At 30.7% G+C, this 25,141-nt stretch overlaps 2 protein-coding genes across 3 annotated transcripts; one reads left to right on the plus strand and one right to left on the minus strand.

The window, feature by feature from the left end:
* Window positions 1-1,611: 1,611 nt before the first annotated feature.
* On the minus strand, window positions 1,612-15,015 carry LOC111032496 (uncharacterized protein CG3556-like). 2 transcript variants are annotated; one of them, XM_022312867.1, is made up of 8 exons: window positions 14,802-15,015; window positions 5,522-5,842; window positions 5,274-5,411; window positions 4,404-4,564; window positions 3,417-3,600; window positions 3,015-3,285; window positions 2,273-2,498; window positions 1,612-2,191 (listed from the first exon to the last, which is right to left on the minus strand). In XM_022312867.1, the coding sequence occupies exons 1-7, from the start codon at window positions 14,917-14,919 to the stop codon at window positions 2,282-2,284; spliced, it is 1,410 nt and encodes a 469-aa protein (XP_022168559.1). In that variant the 5' UTR covers window positions 14,920-15,015; the 3' UTR covers window positions 1,612-2,191; window positions 2,273-2,281. The 2 variants fall into 2 exon arrangements, with proteins under 2 accessions (XP_022168559.1, XP_022168558.1); XM_022312866.1 differs by lacking the exon at window positions 14,802-15,015 and adding an exon at window positions 6,817-6,976.
* Window positions 7,521-14,756, plus strand: LOC111032497. Its single transcript, XM_022312868.1, has 3 exons — window positions 7,521-7,723; window positions 10,982-11,143; window positions 14,339-14,756. The coding sequence occupies exons 1-3, from the start codon at window positions 7,673-7,675 to the stop codon at window positions 14,519-14,521; spliced, it is 396 nt and encodes a 131-aa protein (XP_022168560.1). The 5' UTR covers window positions 7,521-7,672; the 3' UTR covers window positions 14,522-14,756.
* Window positions 15,016-25,141: the final 10,126 nt, after the last annotated feature.

The following is a 25,141-nucleotide window of genomic DNA, read 5'->3' on the forward strand; positions in this document are numbered from 1 at the left end:
ACCCTTAAGTACAGTGAACTTCAACAATCATTATTATTTTACTTAGATAAATTTTATTCCAACCGAAAGTTTTCAGCTCACCCTCCCCTGCAAACCATTCAAAGTACCTATCTATGGAGTGTAGGTCTTGGGCTGAACCAATCGAATACATTGAACTACGAGTGTTGGTAAAAAAGGGTAGGTAAGTGGATATACCGCTCTGCTGTAGAGTAGATGTCTTGCAGAGGGGCCACTGTAATGAATGTGTTTAACTTGAATTCAATCATATAAGACCGTTGTATAGGTACCTATAAGACATATTGTTCTAAGTGAAGACTATCAGCATATATTATTAAGTATATTTTTGAGACATTACTGTAGGGCTCTGAACTTATAATGAACTTAATAAACACTAAATATGTATGCACTTATGTGCTTAAAAAAGTACAAATATGCACTTATTAACTATGTGTAAATTATTACGATATTGGTTCAATTTGGTTGGTATTTTATATTACGATATCGTTTATTATTTGAAATCGTGATATCGTATTGGTGGTGTAAAGGTAATTTTTGAGTCGCTGGTTGCAAATGTAAGGTGATTGGGTAAAATGTCTACTATTAATACTATTACTATTATATGTGTACACTGTACATATTTATATTTTACTTTTTGTTTAGTCTGGTCAGTGCCCAGTGGTGACTTCACTTATGTGCAGGATATATATTAACAGAATATATATTTACGGGGGGGGGGGATCTTAAATACAATTTCAGCCTAAGTTTGATAAAAACATTGTACATACTATGTAAGCTAATAGGTAAATATTATTATTTTAATCCCAGTTTACTTTAGATTAGCTTTTTGACGGCTATCGGCGAAACAATACATTTTATCGGCTGCCGAAAATAGATATAATAGAAATTTCACCGGAGTCTACGGGGGGACATAGCCCCTCGCCCCGCCCCCCTTGTATCCGCGCCTGCTTATGAGGAAAGTGTCTAAAAAAGAATGCTGTGCCTCGAAAGATTTAATAATTTTGCAGCGCCATGTAAATGATATTGCTATAGCCTATAACTATTTATGTAAGAATAACTTCATATCTCTGATACATAGCTCTGAATTATTGTTGTCATTTTTCACGGATATGTTATACCTAAATTTAAATGCAAAGTGGATATTTCTGTACATATATAAAAGGGCTCAGCCCTCTTAAAATATAATTAATAAATGCAACTTATGCAACGATATCGATTCTAATATAAATATCTTACTGCAGTTTGTACAAAGGTAATGCATGATATTTTTTTGTGGCGCAGTTTCATATTTACTAGTGAGAAAAAAGATTCTTTTTGTAAAAATTTACACTTTAAAAAAAATCCAATTGGTGCACCTTTTAACATGTATTGGTTACCCATATACTTTTCGCTTGATAAAAACTAAACCCAAAAAACATAGTTGACGAACGACGTTCAAGTCTTGGTATTGTCTTGCAGGGAAGTCATGTACTCATGTTGTGTGGTCCAGTGATGGGCAACCTATATGGCTATAAACATAATTCTAATAAAGAAAATTGAACCATTATATAGGAAGACGGATGAAATATTTTCATTAAAAATAAATAAAAGCAATTGATTGTGTATTGAGTATAACTATAAATATTATTTGTATCTTATATATTGAAAAATTATTTATAATAAGTATGAGAGGATCTTGAAAGATAATGTTTTCCACAGCCTTTCAAAGTTTTTGGTTATTAACACAATAAATTATGCATTATAATATGCTTGTACAATATGTTTGCATGAATTTTAAGTGACTAAGGCAATATATTGTATATGGTAAGTACAGTGTATATTATGTATAGGTATAATATAGGTAATGTACGTAAGCCACATTTGGCGAAATGCAATTAATTATCAATCTAAAAATCGTATATAGAAGCGTATAAACATGGTGAGTAGGTAAACAATTACAATATTAAAAGAAGTTTTGCAAAAAAAGTAATTTTTTGTTAATTTTTGTTTTTATAAGCGTAGGTACAGAGAAAAATAACTTTTGACACATAGTTTTCAACAAGTCTAAAATGAATATCACTTAATCCCTAGAAAAAAAGATATATTTTTTTTAAAAATTATTATTTCTGTTAATTATTGTCGACCATAATATTTTAAACGTTGTATATAAACATCCAAAATCCCATTTGTAATCCTGAAAAAAAAATGATTAATTTATAATTAATTATTTGATCAAAAACCACAGTCTGTATAAATATTTAAAGATCAAACAAACCTTTACAATTTAGAGCTTCTTGTACCAAAATAAGTAGTGTTCACCATTTTGTACGATTAGATCGTCAACACCGGTTGGAGCTACTAGTTGATTGCTTGGAGGATTTTGCGGGTCGGGACACGATCTCAGTTTGTACAATAGCCAAAAATGATAGCTCATAGGCTCTTCTTTAAGCCCCGATAGGGTGTGCACATAATGACCATTTGGCCATTCCGTAGCTGAAAACCTATATAAAAACCAATTATTTCTTAAAAGTTAATACAATTTACCATAAGAAATAATAATCAGTGGGTTTTTAATTTAAGAAGAAGGTCGGTTAACGGTGGTGGCTTAATTGTTAGATAGGTAATGAGATTGTGTACACACAAACCCTTACAAAGTTTTGAAGCTATATATGAACAATACAATGTAGCTTAACTATCTTTCAATACATGAGTACCTACCTAATACGAAGAAAACATTTTTTGGGATCTATATAAAGTAAGGCAAATATAGTGATCGTTATCTACTGTTTCATATTTAATAAGTCTTTCGATTTTAGTAATTTGATCGATAAAAAGTCAATAATTATTTAACTAAAATATAAATTTAATAAACTCAGATGCGTGATTTTGAATTAGAACTTTACATTTAGGTGTTTCTTTTTTTTCTTGCTTATTCAGTACAATATCTGTGTACAACATAGATATTTGACATCGCATACATATCGATAATTAATATTGTGCATAACGACATAACGTACGTGAAAGCGCTATCTAAATCAGACGCTCTTTGCATGATCTCGTAAAACGTGACGTTATGGTCGGCCGTGATGTTGATAGATCGTTTTTCCGTGATGTTGCTGCCGATCCACAGTGAATAGCTGACTGTCACATTGGTGCCGCTTTCCGACACCTGTGGCAGACGGTATTCGTCGGTGGCAACGGGTTCGCTCACGTTGACGGACACCGGACGTTTGGTGTCGACGGCCGACGGGTGTGGTATGATCACCGCAGTACCCACGTTGTCCTTATCTACATCCGTATTTTATTATAAATTTGGCGTATTCGTACCCCAACAGAGTGGCATCATCACGAATTGCGATGTCAGCTCGTAACAGCCCTACAACCAACTAGCACACGCATGTTTCTTCCCGAACACTCACCAGCTCCGGGGCGGACTTCGCAGTGGTCGGCTATTCCCTCGGCGACTCCGGACACACGCGCCAAAGCGATTATCACTTCGGCCGTCGTTGCGATGTCGAAAAAAGCTCCATCGGGTCCTTGATGGTTTAACAGCCAGTCGACAGCGTTTGTCCGGTTCCACGTGGCTTTGCCTTCTTGTAACGCCTGTATAACAGACGCAGAACGGATAACGAATCGTAATAATTGAAGAAGAAACGTAATATTATATGAATGGTATAAACAAGTCGATTCAGCCGAACAGTGCCAGAACTCTGCGATGCAGGTGGATGAAGGATCCAGCTGGGAAGAGGTGTAAAAAATTATAAAGAGTGCAAAGGGTGGATATGACCACTTATTTTATTTTATTGCATTGATTTGGTAAATTTACATTATTGAAAAAAACCTGGGTTAAAAATTCACACAATTATTTTGGTAATTTATAATTTGTTATTCAAGTAATATTTTAAAAGAAAAAAGATTTTATTAAACACCTATCATAATACTTTAGGAAAAATAATTTACTATATTGATAACACGTGATGCTTTTGGGATTTAAATCAAACAATTTAGGTTTTACTTATAATAATGGATAACCGTCGTATCTTACGATTGAAACATAGGTGGTGTTGAATTATGGCCAATAAACATTTTACCTATATCTTTTATTTTATGTGTGTTAATTACTTTACCCATATAACCAATTCCTAAGCTTTAAACCAATATGTATTATTTTTATTTACATATGCATAATAATATGATGATACCCAAAGGTTAGGCAACTCGATGGTGACTAATATAATAAATGTGCAGTTCTCCAGATATCAACTCCTAGGAACATATTTTGTGAAAGATACATTTTTTATTTATTCATTTTAGCACTCTCCTCCACACACACACACACACAATGGAGTATCTACCTCTAGAATGGTGAAATGTATGGATTATGAATTATGATTTATGGTACCCACTCGGATTGCAAGGGCAGTCGTGTGAAGACTACCAAATCCTCCGTCCGGCTGTTGAAGCGCTATCAATGTCGCTAATGGTTTCTTAAGTAAAGGTTTTACGTTCCGGTTGCGATGATCGTGTTCCACGCACTGGAGCGCTAATATGGCCACACTCAACGAATCTGAAAATAAAGATAAAATACTTTATTCGTTTGTTTAGTAAACATATTATAGCCGGTCTATTAAAATTCATAATAATAATATTAATATAATATCAATTATGAAGTGTTCATTTCACAAAATGTTTAGCAAAAACGCATGTTATAGATAGATATTAGTTTATTACTATACCGGATTGAGTTACAATAACGGTAATTAATTTACATTTTACAGTGATGAAATTAATATACCTACAGTGTGAAGTATAATTATTAAATAAGAACTAACATAAATATAAAATTCTTATGATATGAATAATAACCTATTAGACATTACTGCATTGGGATTGAAACATTTATTTTAAACAATCGTCATTTTTAATCTTTTTGTATTTTGATTTATACCTTATTTTTGTAAAAATTAATTAATTTATGTATGCTTGTTGGTTGTGACTTGTGTTGTACTATTATTATACTTGTACTTGTTTATTCTTACTAATCGTCTATGATTGTGTTACACTAATTACTATAACCTAAAGGTGATTCATTTAGGTGTAACAATTATTGATTAAATACCAAATTCTATGTACCTATATGTTGTATTGTTTTTGCTAAATATTGTTAAATGCACACTTCTATTATTATTCTATGGACTTATAGTATACGATAATTAGACCTTTGAACAAAAGGCATTATAGTTATTGTTTTTCTAATCTATTGTATTGTAACTGACCCACTGTGTGCTTAGTGTTGGCTATCTCCATTAGCCTTCTAATGTGTCTTTTTCTGACGTGCGTACCCGATTCACACGCCACCAGGGAGCTGTACGAGAAATCCAAATCGGATATAGTTTCGTGTTGTAGCAACGAACCTGTAAATTAAACCGTTGAATTAACACGACATTTGAATTCGACGATACCATTATTGGAATCGATTACAATTTTTGTTTAAATATTGACATTTTTTTTTTATAGCTTTTACCAATCAAATCGTGTCCGTGGAATTGTCTTGGATCATGACAAGCACTAGCCAAGGCCATTGAGTACGTCGCTATGTTGGCTACAGTTAACGCTTCGTCTTCGTCGTCTTGTTGTTGGAGGGTAACGGAATCTGGGTCGTGGTGTTGCCATAGCCTGGCCAAAAGCTCTATTTCGAGTTGTTTGGCGCTCAGCTCTCGTTCCAGACGTCCTCCAGTCTTCGTCATCTCCATAGCCACGATGGCCTGAGCGGTGTCCGTCCCGGTTCCCCATCCCCAGTCTTTGCCCCTCTGTAAAGTAAGCCAGTCAATAGCTCGCTGTAATTCTGTAAAACGATGAAATACATTAATTTCCGTTCGAACAAACGTGGTTTTAGTGAAAAATCCATAGGCGGATACGATTAACGCCGAGGGTACAACAAATTACTGCACAAAGTGTCGATGAACACGTCGACCAGTGTATTATTTGATAGTAGCTTTGTTTACCGGGTATTGTCTTTTTTCATTTTCCAAACCAAAACATTTTCTCAATGCACTGATTGTGAAAATGAATTATAAACTATTATGTACTAATTGGTTTTTGTTAAAGTATAATGAAGGATTGAATAAGTAAATAAAATTCGTACAACTGGTTAAAGCCCAATTGTTTCATTTTGTATTTTATGGTAAAACAATACATTTATGAGACGATAAATAATATTATATTGTAACATTTATTTCTATACAAAATGTTTTCTATTATAGTTGGTGTATAATTTATTTAATATTATTTAACAAAAAACAATAAACTATTGAGATAAAATCACAATGGAATAACTAATAAATAACCAATTGAATATCGGCGAACCATTAAAATTAATTGTCAAATGTTTGCATTTAAGGATTTATAGTACCTATTATATTTGTAACATTTATTAAAATCATATTATTATGTACATCATATTTTGTTACATATACCTAACTTAGTGTATACATAATACATACTATGGTAGAAATGTAGAATACACGAACCTATTAGAAATACATGTGCCAGTCTTAAAGGACGCACCTCTAATTTACTGCTGTGTTGTGATTTTTTTTTTGAAATGTGTGCGTAAAATGTAAATAAGTGTGTATGTAAATAATTAGAAATGTTATTAAAATATTTCAATAATCATAACTTGTTTTCAATAATGAATTAAAAACAATAAACGGTATGTATTGAATTAATTCATCAGCTAAACGCGAAGCTTAAAATCGACTCATAGAAATACCTGCAGGCGTACGAATCATTCAGTAGATAGATATATGTGATATTTACTTAGTTTATCAACGTCCGTGTAGTTTGTATTACGTAACAATGATAATATTACCCACTTATGTGTAGGTAACGTTACCTCCGAATCAACGAAAATGTATATTGGATGTAAAGGTATAATGTAATATATAATATCAAACGCCAACATTGCAGATGCGAAATTATTTAGCATTAGTTGTCATGTTTACCGCACCCACCATCACCATCTGCATTTACCTAAATCAATTCATACATAAATCACTCCTGTCACTCACCGTGTCTAATATCTGGTGATTTATGTGATGGATTACAATTGTGATATCATACCTAGTCTTGTTCAACTCTGTCAACTCAATGTATATCCCGGCATATGACTACCTACACGATTTACTTTAATTAATTTATTGATTAAAACAATTTAGGAGCTGTATACATTTTACAGCGCGCGTGCGTGATTTGATTTAATTGTACAGTTGATTGATGATAAAAACTCTGATAATTCGAACGATAACTATAAGTTTGAAGTTGATAATAAACATGTATTACTATCGTTTTCTCAAAATTATAAATAATTTGAGTGATTTGGTATGAGTCATTCATTTTTTATAATTTGAGCGGTGATATACATTTAAATTTATCATGTTTATTATAACCGTTATAATACATTATGCCATTGTGGTAACCTAACTAATAACTATATAGTTTCCAACCTCGCCCATAAATGACAGATAAGTAATGTGTGAGCATCGGCAGAGTGCTAGTCTTATACCACTCATTAGTCGTTAACTATACTGCTATTATAGTGAAGAATAATATTGTAGACTTTAAATTGTAATATCAATTGTTAGTACATTTATATTAAAACAATTTAAATTAAATCATGACTTCGTTACTTCAATCTATAATATTTCGTCTTAAACTGGCACAAGTAGTGAGTATTGCATTCAAAAAAATGTATAAATATATGATTTGATTAAAATAATATTTCAACCAGATTTTTTTGTACGACCATTGTACTAATACTATTATGAATAATACATAATTTTCTTTGATTTCTTTAGTTTTTCAATTTTTAAATATTGTATGATAATATTTGATTCTTAATATCATACTACTCCAATTTCCCGGGCCAACCCTATAGTTTAAATAAGTTTGGATTCATTCAATTTTTATAGTTGTAAAATAAATCATAATGATTGGTCGTTGAAAATTGTCTCATGACGAATATCAAAATATTATAAGACAATGTGTATATTGTAATGTATATGTATGTAAACATCGTTTTAATCGGGTTGAAAAGTGTCGGGATTCAAGCGGTGGAAACGTTTTTACCAGAAAATAAAGTTATGCCAGTATTATTGCAATTTCTATACCTGTTGGTTGTTTCTTCTGCTTCGTGCATGAAGAGGATAAAAACATACTTGAGAAATAAATAAATAATAAATATAATTCTGTGCTCTACAATAATCCATCCGCCTTAAACATAATTGCTTTGCTATACATTGCTATATTGTCCGAAGAAAATCGTTAAATTCTGACGATATTATAAATAATTTTAATGAATATTATAAAAATAGAAGAATATATTGTTAAAATAAATTATCCGTGGATATTATTTTAAAAATATGTAATTTTAAGTTGTTTTTGTAACTATTCTTAATGATAAAGATGATAAATATGTTAACGTTGTACCTATAAAATTTATGTTATTTTACTAATTACAAAAGGAATGCTCCCTGGGTGAGTTTGCTCTATATTTGAATTAGTGTACAAAACATAATATTTATTGTTAATTTAAAATATGTTCGTTATATTTTATTATATTTATATCGCAATTAATGGTGTGCTAAGTGCTTAATGTTAGGTGTATTTTGGGAGTTGTGATAAATGTCAAGTAAAAATGGGTTTCCTCCCTAAAAATGTTGACCTCAGCTTGGCCCACCTGATGCAAAAGTTTTGGCGCGGCTACTCTATACTAGTGTGTTACGTTTCGTCATTTCCACGTATAGGTAAAAATAATTAGTAATTTGTTTTTATGATTTATATTTACAAATTTAAATAAACACAAGTATAAGTACGTAATTATTAATAAATGGTTATCAACATATTATAGGTAATATACCAAATACTGAAATACTAGGTATCAACTATAGTCTATAATACTATACACATTAACGAGCATATAAATTAATACAAAAAGATATTCAGTATTTCAGTAGGCATACCCACTATTTTAGTACATGGGAATATGAAGATTTTAAAATTATCTTGTAATATTCATATAATATTCGGTTTAATTCCCGCGACAGTTTATTTCATAATTTGTACAGCGTAATATTGTATTACCCGCATACATATACGTGTAGGTGATAAATAGACAATATTGAATAAATTCATAATTTAGAATTCAAGAATTAAATAATTCCAACTATCAGTTAAACATTCATGGGATATTTAAATATTTTATTGATGATTATCCACACCTAAGTAATGAAATAGATACCATACAGTTTACACACTTAGATAAGACAACATGACTGAATTTATGGTCTCTGTTTATAGCAATTCTGTTCATAGTTATTGTCTTATCATCGTTGTAAGAGTAATATTGTGATTCTATATTGAAAAAATATTTTTCTAATGTCATTTGAATCTTGTCTTCATTAATCTAGTTATCAATAAGACTAATACAATAGTACAATACTATTATAATTTATTTAATCTGTTTTTGTTGTACACACATAAATTGGTTCCATAATTGAATAGACTCTATATAAGTAAAAAGTTTCTTGCGAATAACTCAAATAATGTAGTTCCATTCAATATCTAAAATCAAATAATACCTTGGCATTTAAAATGTATTAATTGTCGATGATAGTATTGTCTAGCTTATCTAATTCAAAAATACGGCAATATTATCGTATTGTGTGCGCGCACGCGCGTGTGTGTGTGCCGTTGTGTGGGTATACATGTATCATTTTTATTTTTTAACATGTATATCTTGAACACTGTACGTAGGTTAGCCGAGGAGAAGGTGGTATGTCCGCGGGAACTACGTATGTAAAGGCCACCCATATAGTCTTTTTAGTTTAAAATATTATCGCTGATGTATAAATCGGTCTTTTTTTACTTATTATATTGCAAAAACATACAATTTAACTTTCATGACAGACTAAGAAAAATATGTATACATTACGATATTATGTCCGTGTTAAAAATGCAAGCAACACCAAGATTCACAGAATCTGTAATATCGATCAAAATAGGAAAACTTATTTAAAAAAACATAAAACACTAAATGGAAGCTCCCAAGTCAAAAAAAAATCAAGATAAATTTAAAAATAATAAATAGTGTTTAATTATAGTGTTGTAATTTATTACTCTAATTAGTAATTACTAATAGTAAATATTTATATAATGCACATTTAAAGTTGTATATTATTGCACAGTTAAGTTTTATTCAATTACATATAGCATGATATTTCGAAATATAGAGTATAGGGACCGGGTAAAAAGTAGTACCAAAATTTGAAGTGGCAGACATGTATACCATTATCAGTACCATAAACCATTTACCATCTCGCTATAAATGTATTTTTGCTTACATTTATTATGAGGGGGGATATAATAACCATACATCTGGTCCTTGGGACTTTTCAGATCTTAATCCGATCTTGCATAATGTAGATAGGGCGTAACATAAAGACCTCAAAAAAAAAATATTGATACCAGTTAGACGCATGAAAAAAATTATTAAAATTATATGAATGATCAATAATTTATGAATTACCTACTATAACGTGTGAAATTGTTCACGTCTTATGTCTGAAAAAGAAATATTTTGAAAAGAGTCAATATAACTCTTTCTTAATAGATTTATCGTCAGATAGACGTTATGTGTTTGAGCGAGGGACAATGAGTATAAATTAGAATTATGAACCTATATAATAGATATATTATATTATACAATTAATCGAGGTATTTTAAAATGAATTTTAGTAATTCAAGACGGCCCTGGCAAATTGTATACGTCAGCAATAGTTACACAGTTTCCTATTATTATTCACATTTATAATTATTATCTTTAATCGAAGAGTCTAGTAAAGAGTTACTAAAAAATTTAAAAATGTTTCCGTATCCAAATATCTAAAATATGTATAATAATATCATTTTTATTTTTATTTTTTAGATTTTTTCTTTTGGAAGTATTATACCAGTGTTCGCTGAAACAAATGTTACATATAACCAGTTCACTTCAGATTTCGCGTACCTAACGCTATACAGTTACCTGGGAATTGGTATAATCACTCTGGTGAGCTTATGTATAGCAGAACCAGTCTCCGACAAATTGGTAAACATATATACATTAAGTGTACACATTACTCGAATAATCTAAAAGGCCAAAGCTTATATTTATATAAATCGCCCTCGAAGACTTAACCTTTAACATAATACACACGCATGGTAAATGCCTATCGTTACAGGTTTAAAGTTTAAACGGTCCCCTAGAGAAACTCTGTTGAAATCTTTAACTCTCGTTAACCTCCCCCCATTCCGTATTTCCTCTCTTAAGCTTCCTATGATGTGCGTGGTTCATATAAAGTATATATAAAGTTTATATAAAGTATATGCTCTGTAAGCAAATAGCTCGAAGGTTTTTGCCATAAATTTAAACTGTATACCTCATGTGTTAGGAATTATTAATGAACTCGGGGTCAAAAAATTCAACGATTTTTTTCACATATATAGGTATTACACCAGCTACGTTTTGAGGTAGACCTTCAATAATAAATTAGGTATATTTTAAAACTACATTTACCGTAAACGATTATCATCGTCTACGGAGCTTAAAGTTTAAACTTGTAAAAATAATACGTGTACAAAGTACATATACATAGCTAATAAGTTGTAACCTAAATATTTTTATTGATGGGTCGTTGCCTAAATAATAGGTAGCAGGTACGAAGTATTACTATATAATATGAGAAAAATATAGCTTAACATTTTAAAATTTAATTTAATATTTTGTTTCAATAAAAGTTCTCTACTTGCATAAAAAAATGTATTTGATTGATGAGAAATGTAATATATCGGCATTACTTAATCTCAAAGTTTCTCGAGTTAACATTGTGACACTTGCAGAAAAGAAAAGTTCATGAAAATGAAATGAAACAAATGTAAATAATATCATGCATTTAACATAAAATATAAGTACAGCAAAAAAAATAAGTAACGATTGTATTTATTGATGATTCAATTATGTTGGGTAGGTTATACATAATTTAACAATAACCTTGAAACAAATACTTATTTTAATTTTTTTCAATCACAAAGTATATTTGTTTAGTACCTGTATATTAGACGATTGTAGGTGTTTAAAAATTTTGGAGGAAATTGTTGACTGGCCGCTATAATATTTTATATGACACATAAACGATTAAAAGCTGCACATGTGTAAAGTCACACAAGTTCATCTACCACACCCCATACATAGAATACGATAAGACATGACGTATTATAATTTATGGGTCATAATAGTCAAAAACATACGACTAAATATTATTTAATACTTTAGTGATTAACATTTTTTTGTTTTACGTCTTGAACTAAAATATAAATAACTATTGTCCAAAATAGTTTTCTAGTTTGCTAATAATTAAATTTCCGTTTCCGCTTTTGAAATAATTGAAATTCCAGCATTGTTATTTGTTAATTTCAACAACTCAGAGGGCAAACAATTTTATTTTATTAAACGTTAAAAATAATTTATGGTAAGATTGTGTTATTATTTATGTTTTATATAAAAAATACACGATTCTGTAATTATTTAATACGATTAAACGACCATTTTTAACCTTACGATTTATTTTCAATGTTAAATCTTATCAGATTATAATTATTTGTTTCGTAATTTTGTCCCCTCTGACAAAAAAATCTATGTTATCATTTTTCGAATAAAAATGAATAAATAACCCTCGAGTTCATTGCTCCTTTTAAATTAATATGTACCTACGACCAACCACTCACGACTTACATAATATTATTCATATTAAGTAATTGCATTGTGAGTCGTTGGTGTAAAGATTAATTTCTTCAAATATACAGTTATTATTTGTACATGTACATTGCAGTGCAATGTTTTATTTCCTTTACCGATTGTCGATTGCTGATGACGATTTCATATTATATTATTATAATAACATAAACTTTTCCGACGAAATAATAATACAATATTAAAGTGGATTTTATTTTATGCGGCACGCGTTTTTCAAACTATAGGTTTGTATGTACTTCTGTACAAGTTTTCTACATGTCGAAATTCTATAAATATAAAATCGAGACTAGCACACCGTACACGTCATAAAAATTTCAAACGCGAAATTGCCCGAAGGTATACCCGCTATAATATAATAATAATAATATAATAATCCGGCTAATTCGACGACGTTATACCTGCCGCCGTCACCGACGCACACGCACACACAGGAAACGGGGCTGTCGAACACATAACGAAGGGTTAATGTGACCCTATATGTATATATATATTCTATTATAAACACGCACACACACACACACACACACATACACACACACACACACGTACATTATACGAGTCTGTGTGCATGGGAAATTAATGAGCTGAGCTATATTGGGTGTAAAAAATTCATTGTCACACGCCGCCGAGGGAAAAACTCGCGTGTCGAACAACCGGTGTAGAGGAAGCAGGTCCGTTATAATTTCGTATGTTATTATTATTATTATTATTATTATTATTATATCCCGCCGGCGCGACAGAAAATTGGATGCGAAATATAATAACAACACGCGCGCGACCCAAACACACACACTGACTACAGCTAGCCCGACGATCAATATCACCCGGCTGATTGTTGTACGTTTCGCAAAACACACTGCAGGCCTCAGCGCCGGTATGTTCGACATTTAATAAAATTATGTGGGTATACAATACTATACGTAGAGTACACTGCCTATACAGTTAGTGTGCACTTGAACGAGTCAGAATCATTAAGACCTGTGCCTCGGGACGTGTTTGTATAACCCATCGTGCCTATACCAATCGGCTGACCCGGTGACGTATTTGTTGGGAGACATCGAGTTTGATATTATGTATAATATACGTATTGTACGTTATATATATTGTTAACAACACGTCAGAATAGAAAAATACTTAGATGTTATGAAAATTATAAAATTTATAGTTTTATATAATTTAAATATTTAAAAAACATGTGTTTGTGGTATTTATACACAAATAATTCTATGCAATGTTATATGACCATAAGCGATTTTTTAATATTAAATCAGGGAGTGTTTGGGGCCCTTGCTTTCGGAAAACTGTCTAATCCCTCCCCTGTCCCAAATTAAATAATCCGAGACGCACAAAAAATCCAACTGCCCAGATTATGTTTTTAATTTAATTTTCACGGTCCCTGTGCGCACGTGCTCGGACTTCGTCCCAATTTTTTTTAATATTATTTTATAATGTACTTATTGTTGTTGCTACATCGGACGTTGTCGTTTCCAGGCTCTATACTCATCGGGCCTGGCCGTGGTCCTGCACCTGATATCGACGTTTTTCATCTTGAAAGACGTGTTTGGCTACAATGAGCTATGGGTATTGCGGGCCATCAGCGGACTGTGCACTGGAGCGAATACCGTGGCCTACGGATGGGAAGTGTTGTTCTCGACGAAATTTATACATCACTGATGCGATGACGGCATTATGCCGTTGAAGAAACGACGATCGGTCGAAAAATGAATATACTTACAATACCTAGGTATCTTTTTTTGCCCTCTCCTATACTAAATTATTTAATTCTCTGTCGCCATACATTGCATATGTGTATGTAAGAGAGAATATATGCATCGCTATTGTATTTGTACAGGTATACCAATATATATGTAATATATATACTATTTCTAATAAATTATCTTATAATGATTTACATGATTATTTATTAATATGTCATTAATACCATCGACCTTACCCGATTTGTCTTTGACGGCGTTTTGGGCGGCGGCCAGATGGGGTACGGCCGTGATGACAACGGCGGCGATGATTATCGCGGCAGCCGGTGGCCACCGTGGTGGTCGTCGTGTAGCCATATGACTACAGTGGTGCGACTACGCGGTGGTGCCGGGACATCGAGACGACGTACTTCGCGGCGTCAGTGGCGGCGGCGTCAGTGAGGGCTCCCGACCAGTTGCGCCGCGTGCGCGTTCGATAAGCCGCCGCCGACGCGCCGAAGTCGCTGGCCACGCCTACCCAACAACGGTCAACGCGACGCCACCGCTAGGCATCTGTGGCGCCTGTACGTCGCTCCCGCCGATCGACAAGCGGCGCACGCTCCTAGCGGGGGGTAGTGGGTAGTAGTGAGGGGTCGTAAGGGGGACCATAACCTAGATCGCATTACTTTTTATTTCTTACCCTCATCCCCGTCCAACGGGTGCGGTGGTGGCCGCTGCTGTTATACGGCGCGCACACCTCTGCTCAACCGCTGCCGACACCACCGCAGCGAGATGAGATGAAAATATAATAAGATTTGCCGGAGGGATGCCTGCTGCAGGACTGAATGAAGCACTTGCCGGATGGAGTAAATATATATTATATTATGTGTGTGTGTGTGTGTGTGTGTGTGTGTGTGTGTGTGTACAGTTTAGGTGTGAGTGGTGGGGCGAGGGAGGAATGCATATTTCCGGCACGATTGAAAATCAATTTAACCTCCCGCGGTCTCAGGTCGCGAATGCTGCACGGTTTTGAAGAAATGCCGAAAATGCTGTAAAAATAAAAAGGGAAGATTATTAATATACGTACACCGTTTATTAAACCGTATATATTATATGGGTACACAGACACTGGTGGAATATATATCTTTGAAATATTACTGGCGTAATGTCGTCGTTTTAATATATATTATATATAAGTACCGTGAAGGTGTACCCATCATACTTGGTCGAAATCCCTTCGGGCATGAAATTGCTCTTATATCGCTAACGCGATATTGATGAATTCTGCCACTGCCGCATATACAATACTAATACATATACATAGATTATACTATATATATAGGAGTTGTTATGAATAACGTACCGCTGAGAAAATGATATAATATCGACGAATATCGTGGACAATGGTGCTGCTGTTGCTGATAGTACCTATAACCTATGTATATATACGTTTAAGTTATATATACATATATATATTATAATAAGGTATATGTAGGTATATTTTTTAACTTTATTGTATCTTGTATTTGTTTCGATACGTTGTCCCAAAGCAATCGCAGTAACAGTTGTATTTTAAGTCTTGTATTTAGATATATGATTTGAAGTACGAGTAATATTTACCTATCCTGCTGTTACTGGAGCCCTGCATATTGAATATATATTATGTAACCTCCAAAATAGTGCAATCTTCTGTCAGAAGAACCCACGCATTGAAATGCGCGTATACGAATAATGTTATTTATTTGCACTGAAGATTATCTCCCAGTCATCACCGATCATGCACCATCCACTGAATATAGTATCACTGTATTATATATTTTACCTTGGTACTGGTTTGAATACTATTTATTATTTAAATATCGATTAATCCATAACTTATCACATTAATTAAATGCATAATATGCATTAAATATATTATATCATGTATATGGTCATATTATGATGGACATAATATATGGATCATATACGTTTTACCAATTTCCGGAGATTTCGCAGCATACAATATAATCGTGGTTCGATCCCAGCATTTCCGGATGGCTTAGGGTAAATAACTCCACGAGGTTTAAATTTTCAACGTGTGGGCTAATCCCGGAAAAATACCAAACATTTTCATCTGACACTGTAATGTAGACATATAACATAACGATTATAAGTATAAATACTAAATAGGGTACAATTATGTGGGTGTGTGGAGGAGAGAGTGGAGCTAACAACCTGCAACTACTTAAACTTAAGTCATAAATTAACTACTTTAACTTTAACTACCTTAACACAATAAAATAACCGTTCTCAGATTACTCAAAAACACATGTAAAAAAATAATACTACAACATTTTTTAATTTGTTCGTTTAGTTTAGTAATTAAGTAGGTTTAGGTATAAAGATAACAAGCATCTATAGCCCGTTTTTTTTAGTTAAAATGTATAAAAAGTATTAAAAACATATTATGTTTCAATATTTTAAATCCCTAATGTCTGATAATATTTAATACAAGAAACCTCATAAATAGTTTTTATTTAAATTAATAAAAGTTAAGCATAAATGAAGCAGATTATATTTAAAATTTTTTTTTGAAGTTTGAAAATTGAATTTTGCCAAAATTTTATATTGAAACGAAAAATAATAATATGTTATATTGTTTTAATCCAAAAAAATATTTACTATAGATTTCAACCTTTCTACTATTATACTAATAAATAATAATACTATATAACCATTAAAATCATGCACAATTCGATTTTTATTTAGATTTGTTTTATTTAGATTTAGAATGATTTGGAGTATACTAACAGTAATTTTAAAAATATCGAAAAGACATTAGCTCAGTTTCGTTTGATAAGTGTTTGAAGTTTAAACTTCTGATTGTCAGCCTCCTTCGCTTGGAACGCTCATATACACATACCTGTAATGATTATCTCTATATTGCCTGACTCCACCCAACTCTCAACCAGGTTATTTTGATAATTTGTTTTTGAAATAATTATTATTTTCGTTTACTAAGTAATTCATGGAAATAAATGAGGAATTTTTTTATTAAAATATTTACCAGTTTTACAAAGAAAATATTCTGCGTATAACACTTTTTCCATGGATATTTAAGACTTTATATTTAATAAAGAAAATATTATAATTAATTATTTTTTCATTTGTTTTTAGAGGCTATGGCCTCCAAGGTTGGTCTACCAATTTCATCCAATAATTACAAAAAAATGCTAAGGAAATGTGTTCGATGTAAAAAAAAACTAAGCGTTTAAAATCAATATTTCAAATTACAACTATATACGATCCTCCTCATAGTACGTATACAGGCATAATCAATAATAAACATACTATGAATCATGTAATGAATGACTAATGATTGATGAATAAATAAAATAAATAAACAATAGTTTGAATCACTATACTATAGCCGTGGTCGAAATATGTATATTGTATATACCTAGATAGTTCAATTGTAGGTAATATAATCGTTAAAAATATTTTAATAACTATATGTTGTAAACAGATACATTTAAATATATCTAATTTAATTAAATAATAAACATTAAAAGGTATAGTTGAATAGTAACCTTTATTTATTTTTGTTCAACTTGCAGTGTAATAATTCATAATTCATTAAATTGAAAAAATAACGAGTGTGCTGTGATCCGTTACAGGTTTCGGGCACTTGAATACCACTATGGTAATATAACATATAATGTAGAGTCGCTTTATGAACCACCCTAACCCTACAAACCTTTATTTTTCTTTTATTTATACATAAATCCAAATTCTGATTTTTAGTTTTTAATTTCCATAGGAACCTGAATACCACATTTTAGAATACTAATTTTTCATGTCATTAGATGAGCGATAAACTTCTTTTTTTCAAATGAAAACTTCTGCTTTTAATGTAAATCATTAATCAGATGATTTTTAGACAATATTGTAATTAGCTTATAATTTATATTTTATAGGTACAAGTTCAAACTTACGTATTGCATAAGGATAATTACAGTCGCATACTCACATGCGCCGAGTCATGATATAATAGTGGTTTAAAAATATGGGGGAAATAATTATGATTAATAATTGGTGATTTGAAAATAAAGTGTGTATCACCACATATCACTTCTCAAATGGTATAACAGACAACAGTATAAGTCCCCCCCCCCAATCTACAAATATAATGGTCTTTAAAGTTCCAAAAATCAGATTTTGAATAAAATGTATTATAAAAGCGGTGTGAATGTGTGGTCATGGTTGATGAATCACCCTGTATCCACGTTCATAATAATATGTATAAGACAGGCGTAGATCATGAACTTTTCAGGACTGTTATAGGTACGTATTTTTGTGTTTTCAAGTATAGAATAGAGCTGTGTAAATATGCTAATTTTGTTGGTATCGATCGTGTTTCAGCCTTGAGTCATCAGCCGCGACAAACATAACATTATGTGTTATTAATTGATATATTTTATTATATACATCCTTTATGTTTGTACAACAGGTATAAGTATAATTATGTATTTATATTATTAATATATAATAATCATAAATCATTGCTACACAAAGTACTGTTATTAATATTATTTTTTTGTAAAAAACGTTTGGTTAAAACTTAAAAGCATCTATTTGGAATTTTTGACATTGCAATTGACGACATTTATGTACAGTCGGTAAATAATCGGTATTATCACGATAAAGCTTGTATCGAATATCGATGCGTTTTACCAAATAATAAAGTATACATCTAAAGTTTGATGCAAGTTCGATGTGGTTCAAAGTCCCACTAAAAACGTATAACATGGAACTTATTAATTAACTTTTTGGACTCATTCATGTACGTTGGAAGGTTAGCTGTGTACTCGGTAGTCGCGTGCCGTCGAAAGAAATTGAGAAATGCACGTAAGCTTTATGTAATATTATTACAAACTGTCAATGGAACAGTCTCAACTTTGGCTCCGTAGTTCTTATGTATGATATAGTATAATGTATTAGCTATGATAGCTGTAATATGCCTATATCAATATATTAAATGCACACCTATAACACCATTAACAATTTTTAGCGTCGAATAGAAATATCCATAAAATACAATAGTGATCTTTGTTATTCATTACTACTAAATAATATGTCATGTATTAAACACCATTTGTTTTATGGACATCGCGAATTGTATACAAACTACCGTCAACGCGATAAATTAAAACAAGATTCTAATATATAGTATTGCACTATTAAGTATATATAGGTTATTCGGGAATTTCGTTGACTCGATGTTTACAGTTTACATTTTTTTATAAAACCACAGAGAACAAAAATAACATTATAGCCTAGCCTTTAACACTCAGCTATATTGTCGCTGTACAGTATATAACAAGTCGAGTCGATGATAAATGTGGCGCCAAGAAGACCCGAGCGAGCGTAACGAATCGGATGAGTCAGCTTTGCTTTTGCGAGGGTACCCAGAGCTTTTAAGACCCTTTGTCGGTTTGTCGATAGTGACGCAGAACTGCAAAGTGTCCATATATGTATATACTATATATATGGATTAACCGGCATAACCATGGGCTTAGATCACTATAATATTATTAATTCCATTAGTTATATGCCTACGATAATATTATATTATATTATATAAAATATTTTTGAATTATTTAAAAAATAAAAATAAAATCAAAGCAATAAAAACTCGACTTTAAGATGATATCTAGGACACGCTGCATGAGAATTTAACATTTAGGGATATTTAGTTTAAATTTTAAGTATAAAGGACAAATATTCGTTTGAAAAGAAAATATATTGGTCAAATTGTTGTAAAAACAATATTGTTCTTCCTACAACGACCTATATTAACATGATTTATTTATCTTACAGTTTTTTTTAAAAATTCAATTAGTCTTTTTAGTATTTACGCTTATCAATCTAGGGTTATTTCATTAAAAAATAATAACATTTACAAAATACTCTGTGGGTTAAAAACAGTTAAAACTTGTATGAAAACATTGATTCTGTTCTTAACGTATATATTAAATAATATGGTTTATGAATAATTATAATACACTAATAGTTTTTAAATCTCCAGTTTTATTAAAAACCGTACATTAATATAGTTTATTTGTATTTTTTACCGTGGTAAATTATGCATACATTACATTTTCGTTATGCTAGTCTCAAAGTATATATATTATAGAAATTCTTAAAGTTAAAAACATTTGAAATTTAATTTTAGAAAAAAACATTCAAGCCAAATGCATTTTATGTGTGGGGTGCTCACACCACCAATTTCAAGGGATGTCCAAATTATAAATCTCTTCCCAAGTGCTGAAAAAAATAATCATCCATATCATCATAATCCTAATAAAAAACACATGGTGTCCCTTTTTGAACTCACTATATTTCCCAAGTTCTGATTAACCTTTAGTGTACCTTTACTGTACAGTGTAGACTAAATATTTGAACGAATAAAACAATTTTAATTAAATTTATATAAAATATTAAATTAAAAATAATATTACAGTTTGTGTCATGGTTACTTTCATTGTAATAATTAAATTAATGTTGTTTCAAGAAAACTAAAATAATCCAACCCTCCACTGCATATCACGCGAAAATTTTTAAATGTCATGAACATAACATTATCCATTGTTATTTTCCATTGTCCAGAAAAGTTAATGGAGCAATGACCTTCAGTGTGCCTTTCAATGGTAAAATATTAAGACACGACATTGCAATAATAATATTCATTTATTATATATTTGAAATATAACAGTATACCATACGAAATGCATATTAAACGTCAGTAAATTATTAAATTGTAATAAAATGGGCAAAAAACCATGCTTCCGATGCAGTGAATAATAGTAATGACTATACCTGCGGTCACAGATTTCAATTGTTGCCATAATTTATTATAAAATGTCATAGTTATAATATTAAACAATAATTTTAGTTTTTACCCAAATGTCAAATAGAGTTATATATTATTTATATTTTATGCACACCGATGGTTTATATCTGTTTTTAAGAAAAAAACTTTCTGGTGAAAGTTGTTACACATTTTTCGAGTTCACGTTCACACGACACCATACAATACACATATAGACGTATACTACACTATACACATATACAATATATATGTATCTAGTTATTCCCGCATACACGATATGCTTTCTTAAAATTTTTATTCTAACCCTTGCAGATGGCTTGGCCTTTTCAACTTTTTATTGCAAACTTCTCGCAAGTTGTGAAATATTCGAGAGTAATATGCAGTACATTTCTTATAGTTATAACTTATAATATATAATATATATATTTATATGTGTTACCTTGTGAACTATACTTTTACCCTAATAGTAATCTCTTTGAACTTTCAAATGAATAAATAAAGTCGTAAGTCGCTACAAAATGGTAGGTACAATTTCTGGTTTAATATTATATGATACAAGTTAGAAAACTGTTTGCTGCAATAAATACACGCATTGAGGGTGACAGCATCCTAGAAAAATTTAACTTTCATAATAATAGGCAGAAACTAAAAAAAAACACGGAAAAATTAGAATATTTACGCAACATTTTTATTTTTTTGTAATTGAAAAATTTATAAATTTAAGTATTAATTATAATTTACACTATAATATAGTTTTCGAAATGTTTTGGATCTTTAATACTTAAAGTTATAAATTGTTCGATTACAAAAAATAAAAATGTTGCGTAAATATTCTAATTTTTCTGTGTTTTTTTTTTAGTTTCTCCCTATTATTATGAAAGTTAAATTTTTCTGGGGTGCTGTCACCCTCAATGCTTGCATTTATTGCAGCAAACCGTTTTCTAACTTGTATCATATAATATTTTTTTGAGCTATTGTTACCTTATATTGACATTTAAAATTTTTTTAGTTATTTTTATTTAGAATTTAAAATTTAAAATATTTTATTTAATTATGTTGATAGCATTTTTTGTTAAGTCAAAAAGTTTGAAAATTACATATAATTCCTCGTAAGTTGTTCTTATAGAAAAATATCAAAAATACATATTAGGGTCAATTTTTATAGATACTCGTATTTTATGTTAACGTATTAACACCGGATTTCTACGGTATATTGGTATTGATAAAAAAGTATGGTTTCGTGCAATATTGATAAATAACCATAATATACCTATGTTAGAATAATACAATATTAATGATAAAACATGTTTCATGTTTTGGGCAAAATATAGTTTTATCTGGCGCACCTATGACATCGATGGTGACACAGCTCAAATTTAACTCAATAAAATTGACGACCCACAGTGGTGTAGCTAAATTGCCTATACTTACCGCCGTATATTTTGTATAAGTATGGATGTTAATTACTTAAGACGCATGTCGCAGGCCATCTATAATAAATAATTATTTGTTGGAACAATAGAATGTACAGTTGATTAATTGAGATATCACCGAATCAATTATTATTGATATTTATCAGTGGCCCAAATGCCCAATTACTGGATTCAATAATAAAAAATCATTAAATATAGTTTCCCAATAACCGGGTTGTCATTTTATAAATATAACATTTTAATTGCGCAGTTAGTGTAACCCTTTATACTATACAAAGTAGTTTCAACGGATACATATTAAAATATATATTTAAAAATGAATAATAAAATAAAACTGTATAATGACATTGAAGTTCAACTAAGTTCATTGAACTTTGTCGGCTTAAAAATGCATTGAGTTATTGATAAAGGTGTGTTGGTTCTAAAATTGTTAGCTACATAATTATGTTTTTTTGTCCTTTTACAAGTTCAGAAAAACCCTAATCATATGACGTGACCAGGTAATCGCACTTTACTGCGACTCTCTGTGTATATACGTACAATTCGGGTAAAAGTAATAAGCAAAATCTCAAAATTGTATACAAATCCTGTATTCCTGTAGTCATAGACTGGTTTATAAATGTTAAACAAATGCATGTATTATATATTCATGTAATCACTCTCAGAACCATATTTTGAAACCGATGAATAAATTATTGGTTATACATTTTAAATTTAACTTAATAACAACCAATACCTACGCCTGTGCATAGTTTCGCTCAGAAATCATATTTATTAGAACATGCTGCGCACAGTTTATTACAGTGTACGCATTATAATTTTTTTAGCGTTAGTTCATTGCAATATTATTATATATATTATACGTACATTTAATTATGATGATTTTTGGCCAAGTGTGCAGTTGTGTGAAAGTGATTTTTCTCAGTTTTTTACAAGGTACATCGTATATGCATCGCAAAAGTGCATACTCAGCATACTCCATTATATTTACAAACTCAATATGATTAAACACTAAAAGAACAAACACAAATTCTATCGATTCCTGTGAATTTTTATACCACGTTTTCAATATTGTATCAAATTACAGCACAATAAACGTTGGTATTTTTTTCTTTATATTTTTTCATAACTACATAACAATGCAAATTACAAATTTAACAAGAGTTTAAATGATCAACTAATTGAACAGTAAAATAACCGAAATAAGCCTGTTATCGTCAAAATTATAAAATAGGTTTCTGCTAATTATTATTTTGTATGGATATGACCAATTTTTTTCACTTCAATTCAATAGTTTTTAATTAATTTTAATAGTAGATACATATACCCACCAGCCCCGTACATTTTTACAAGGTCTACGTACACGCTAAGTTAGTAAAATAGCAAGTTGGTATATGTCGTACCCGCGTTTACCTTTCAAAACACTTCATACTTTGCCGAAAGCAAATAGTTTTATTTCAATTGACAATATATATTATATATATACATAATATTATTATAGTTTTATATTCATATGATTCATGCGATTAAATTTATCTTGAATTACACACTAGACAAAAATTAGTCAATTAGGTATTAAAGTATTAAATTTAATGTATATATATCCATACCTATACCTACTTAACAATTTTAAATATAATTAGAAAAGTTAAATTGTACGTTTTATTGAATCAAATAATGAAATACTTATAGCAAAGGCAATCGTGTACAGTAAATGTAGTCGTGTCGGTCTAACGCATTTTTAGAGTTGATGTGCTAAAATAAATGCCATAGAAAGAAATAAAAGAACACGTCTGAATCATCGTTCACTTATGTTTAAATTATATGATATATATTATTATTTATAAAGCGTTACCTATTTGCTTCAACATAGTTTCAGAATTTATTGCAGTTTTTGAATTTCTCACGATTTCAAACAAATCTGCGTAGTGCGTGAAGTATATTTTTTTACACTCCTCTCCGGCTCTCAGTAGAAACTTCAGATTATAGGTACGTTGTACAGTGTCAAATTAAATATGTAGGTACTCTATGAAGTAAAATTTAACGGCACCAAAATGTTTTCAACAAACAATGCATAACCACTTAACAGTTTTTTATAAAATAAATAATTATTCGGCTATGCTCAAAACATTGTTAAAGATAAATTAGGTACCTATATGATTAATATTTGACGTAGAGTGTTTGAAACACTGCATATTAACTTGGATAACAAAACAGCTTTATAACTAAATTACAGGAAAATATTTTTTAGGTATCATTATATGTTAGTGTGTCAGTGTTTTTAATAATAATAATA

Source organism: Myzus persicae, unplaced genomic scaffold, assembly GCF_001856785.1.
Source record: "Myzus persicae strain clone G006 unplaced genomic scaffold, MPER_G0061.0, whole genome shotgun sequence".
Taxonomy (NCBI): Eukaryota; Metazoa; Arthropoda; class Insecta; order Hemiptera; family Aphididae; genus Myzus; species Myzus persicae.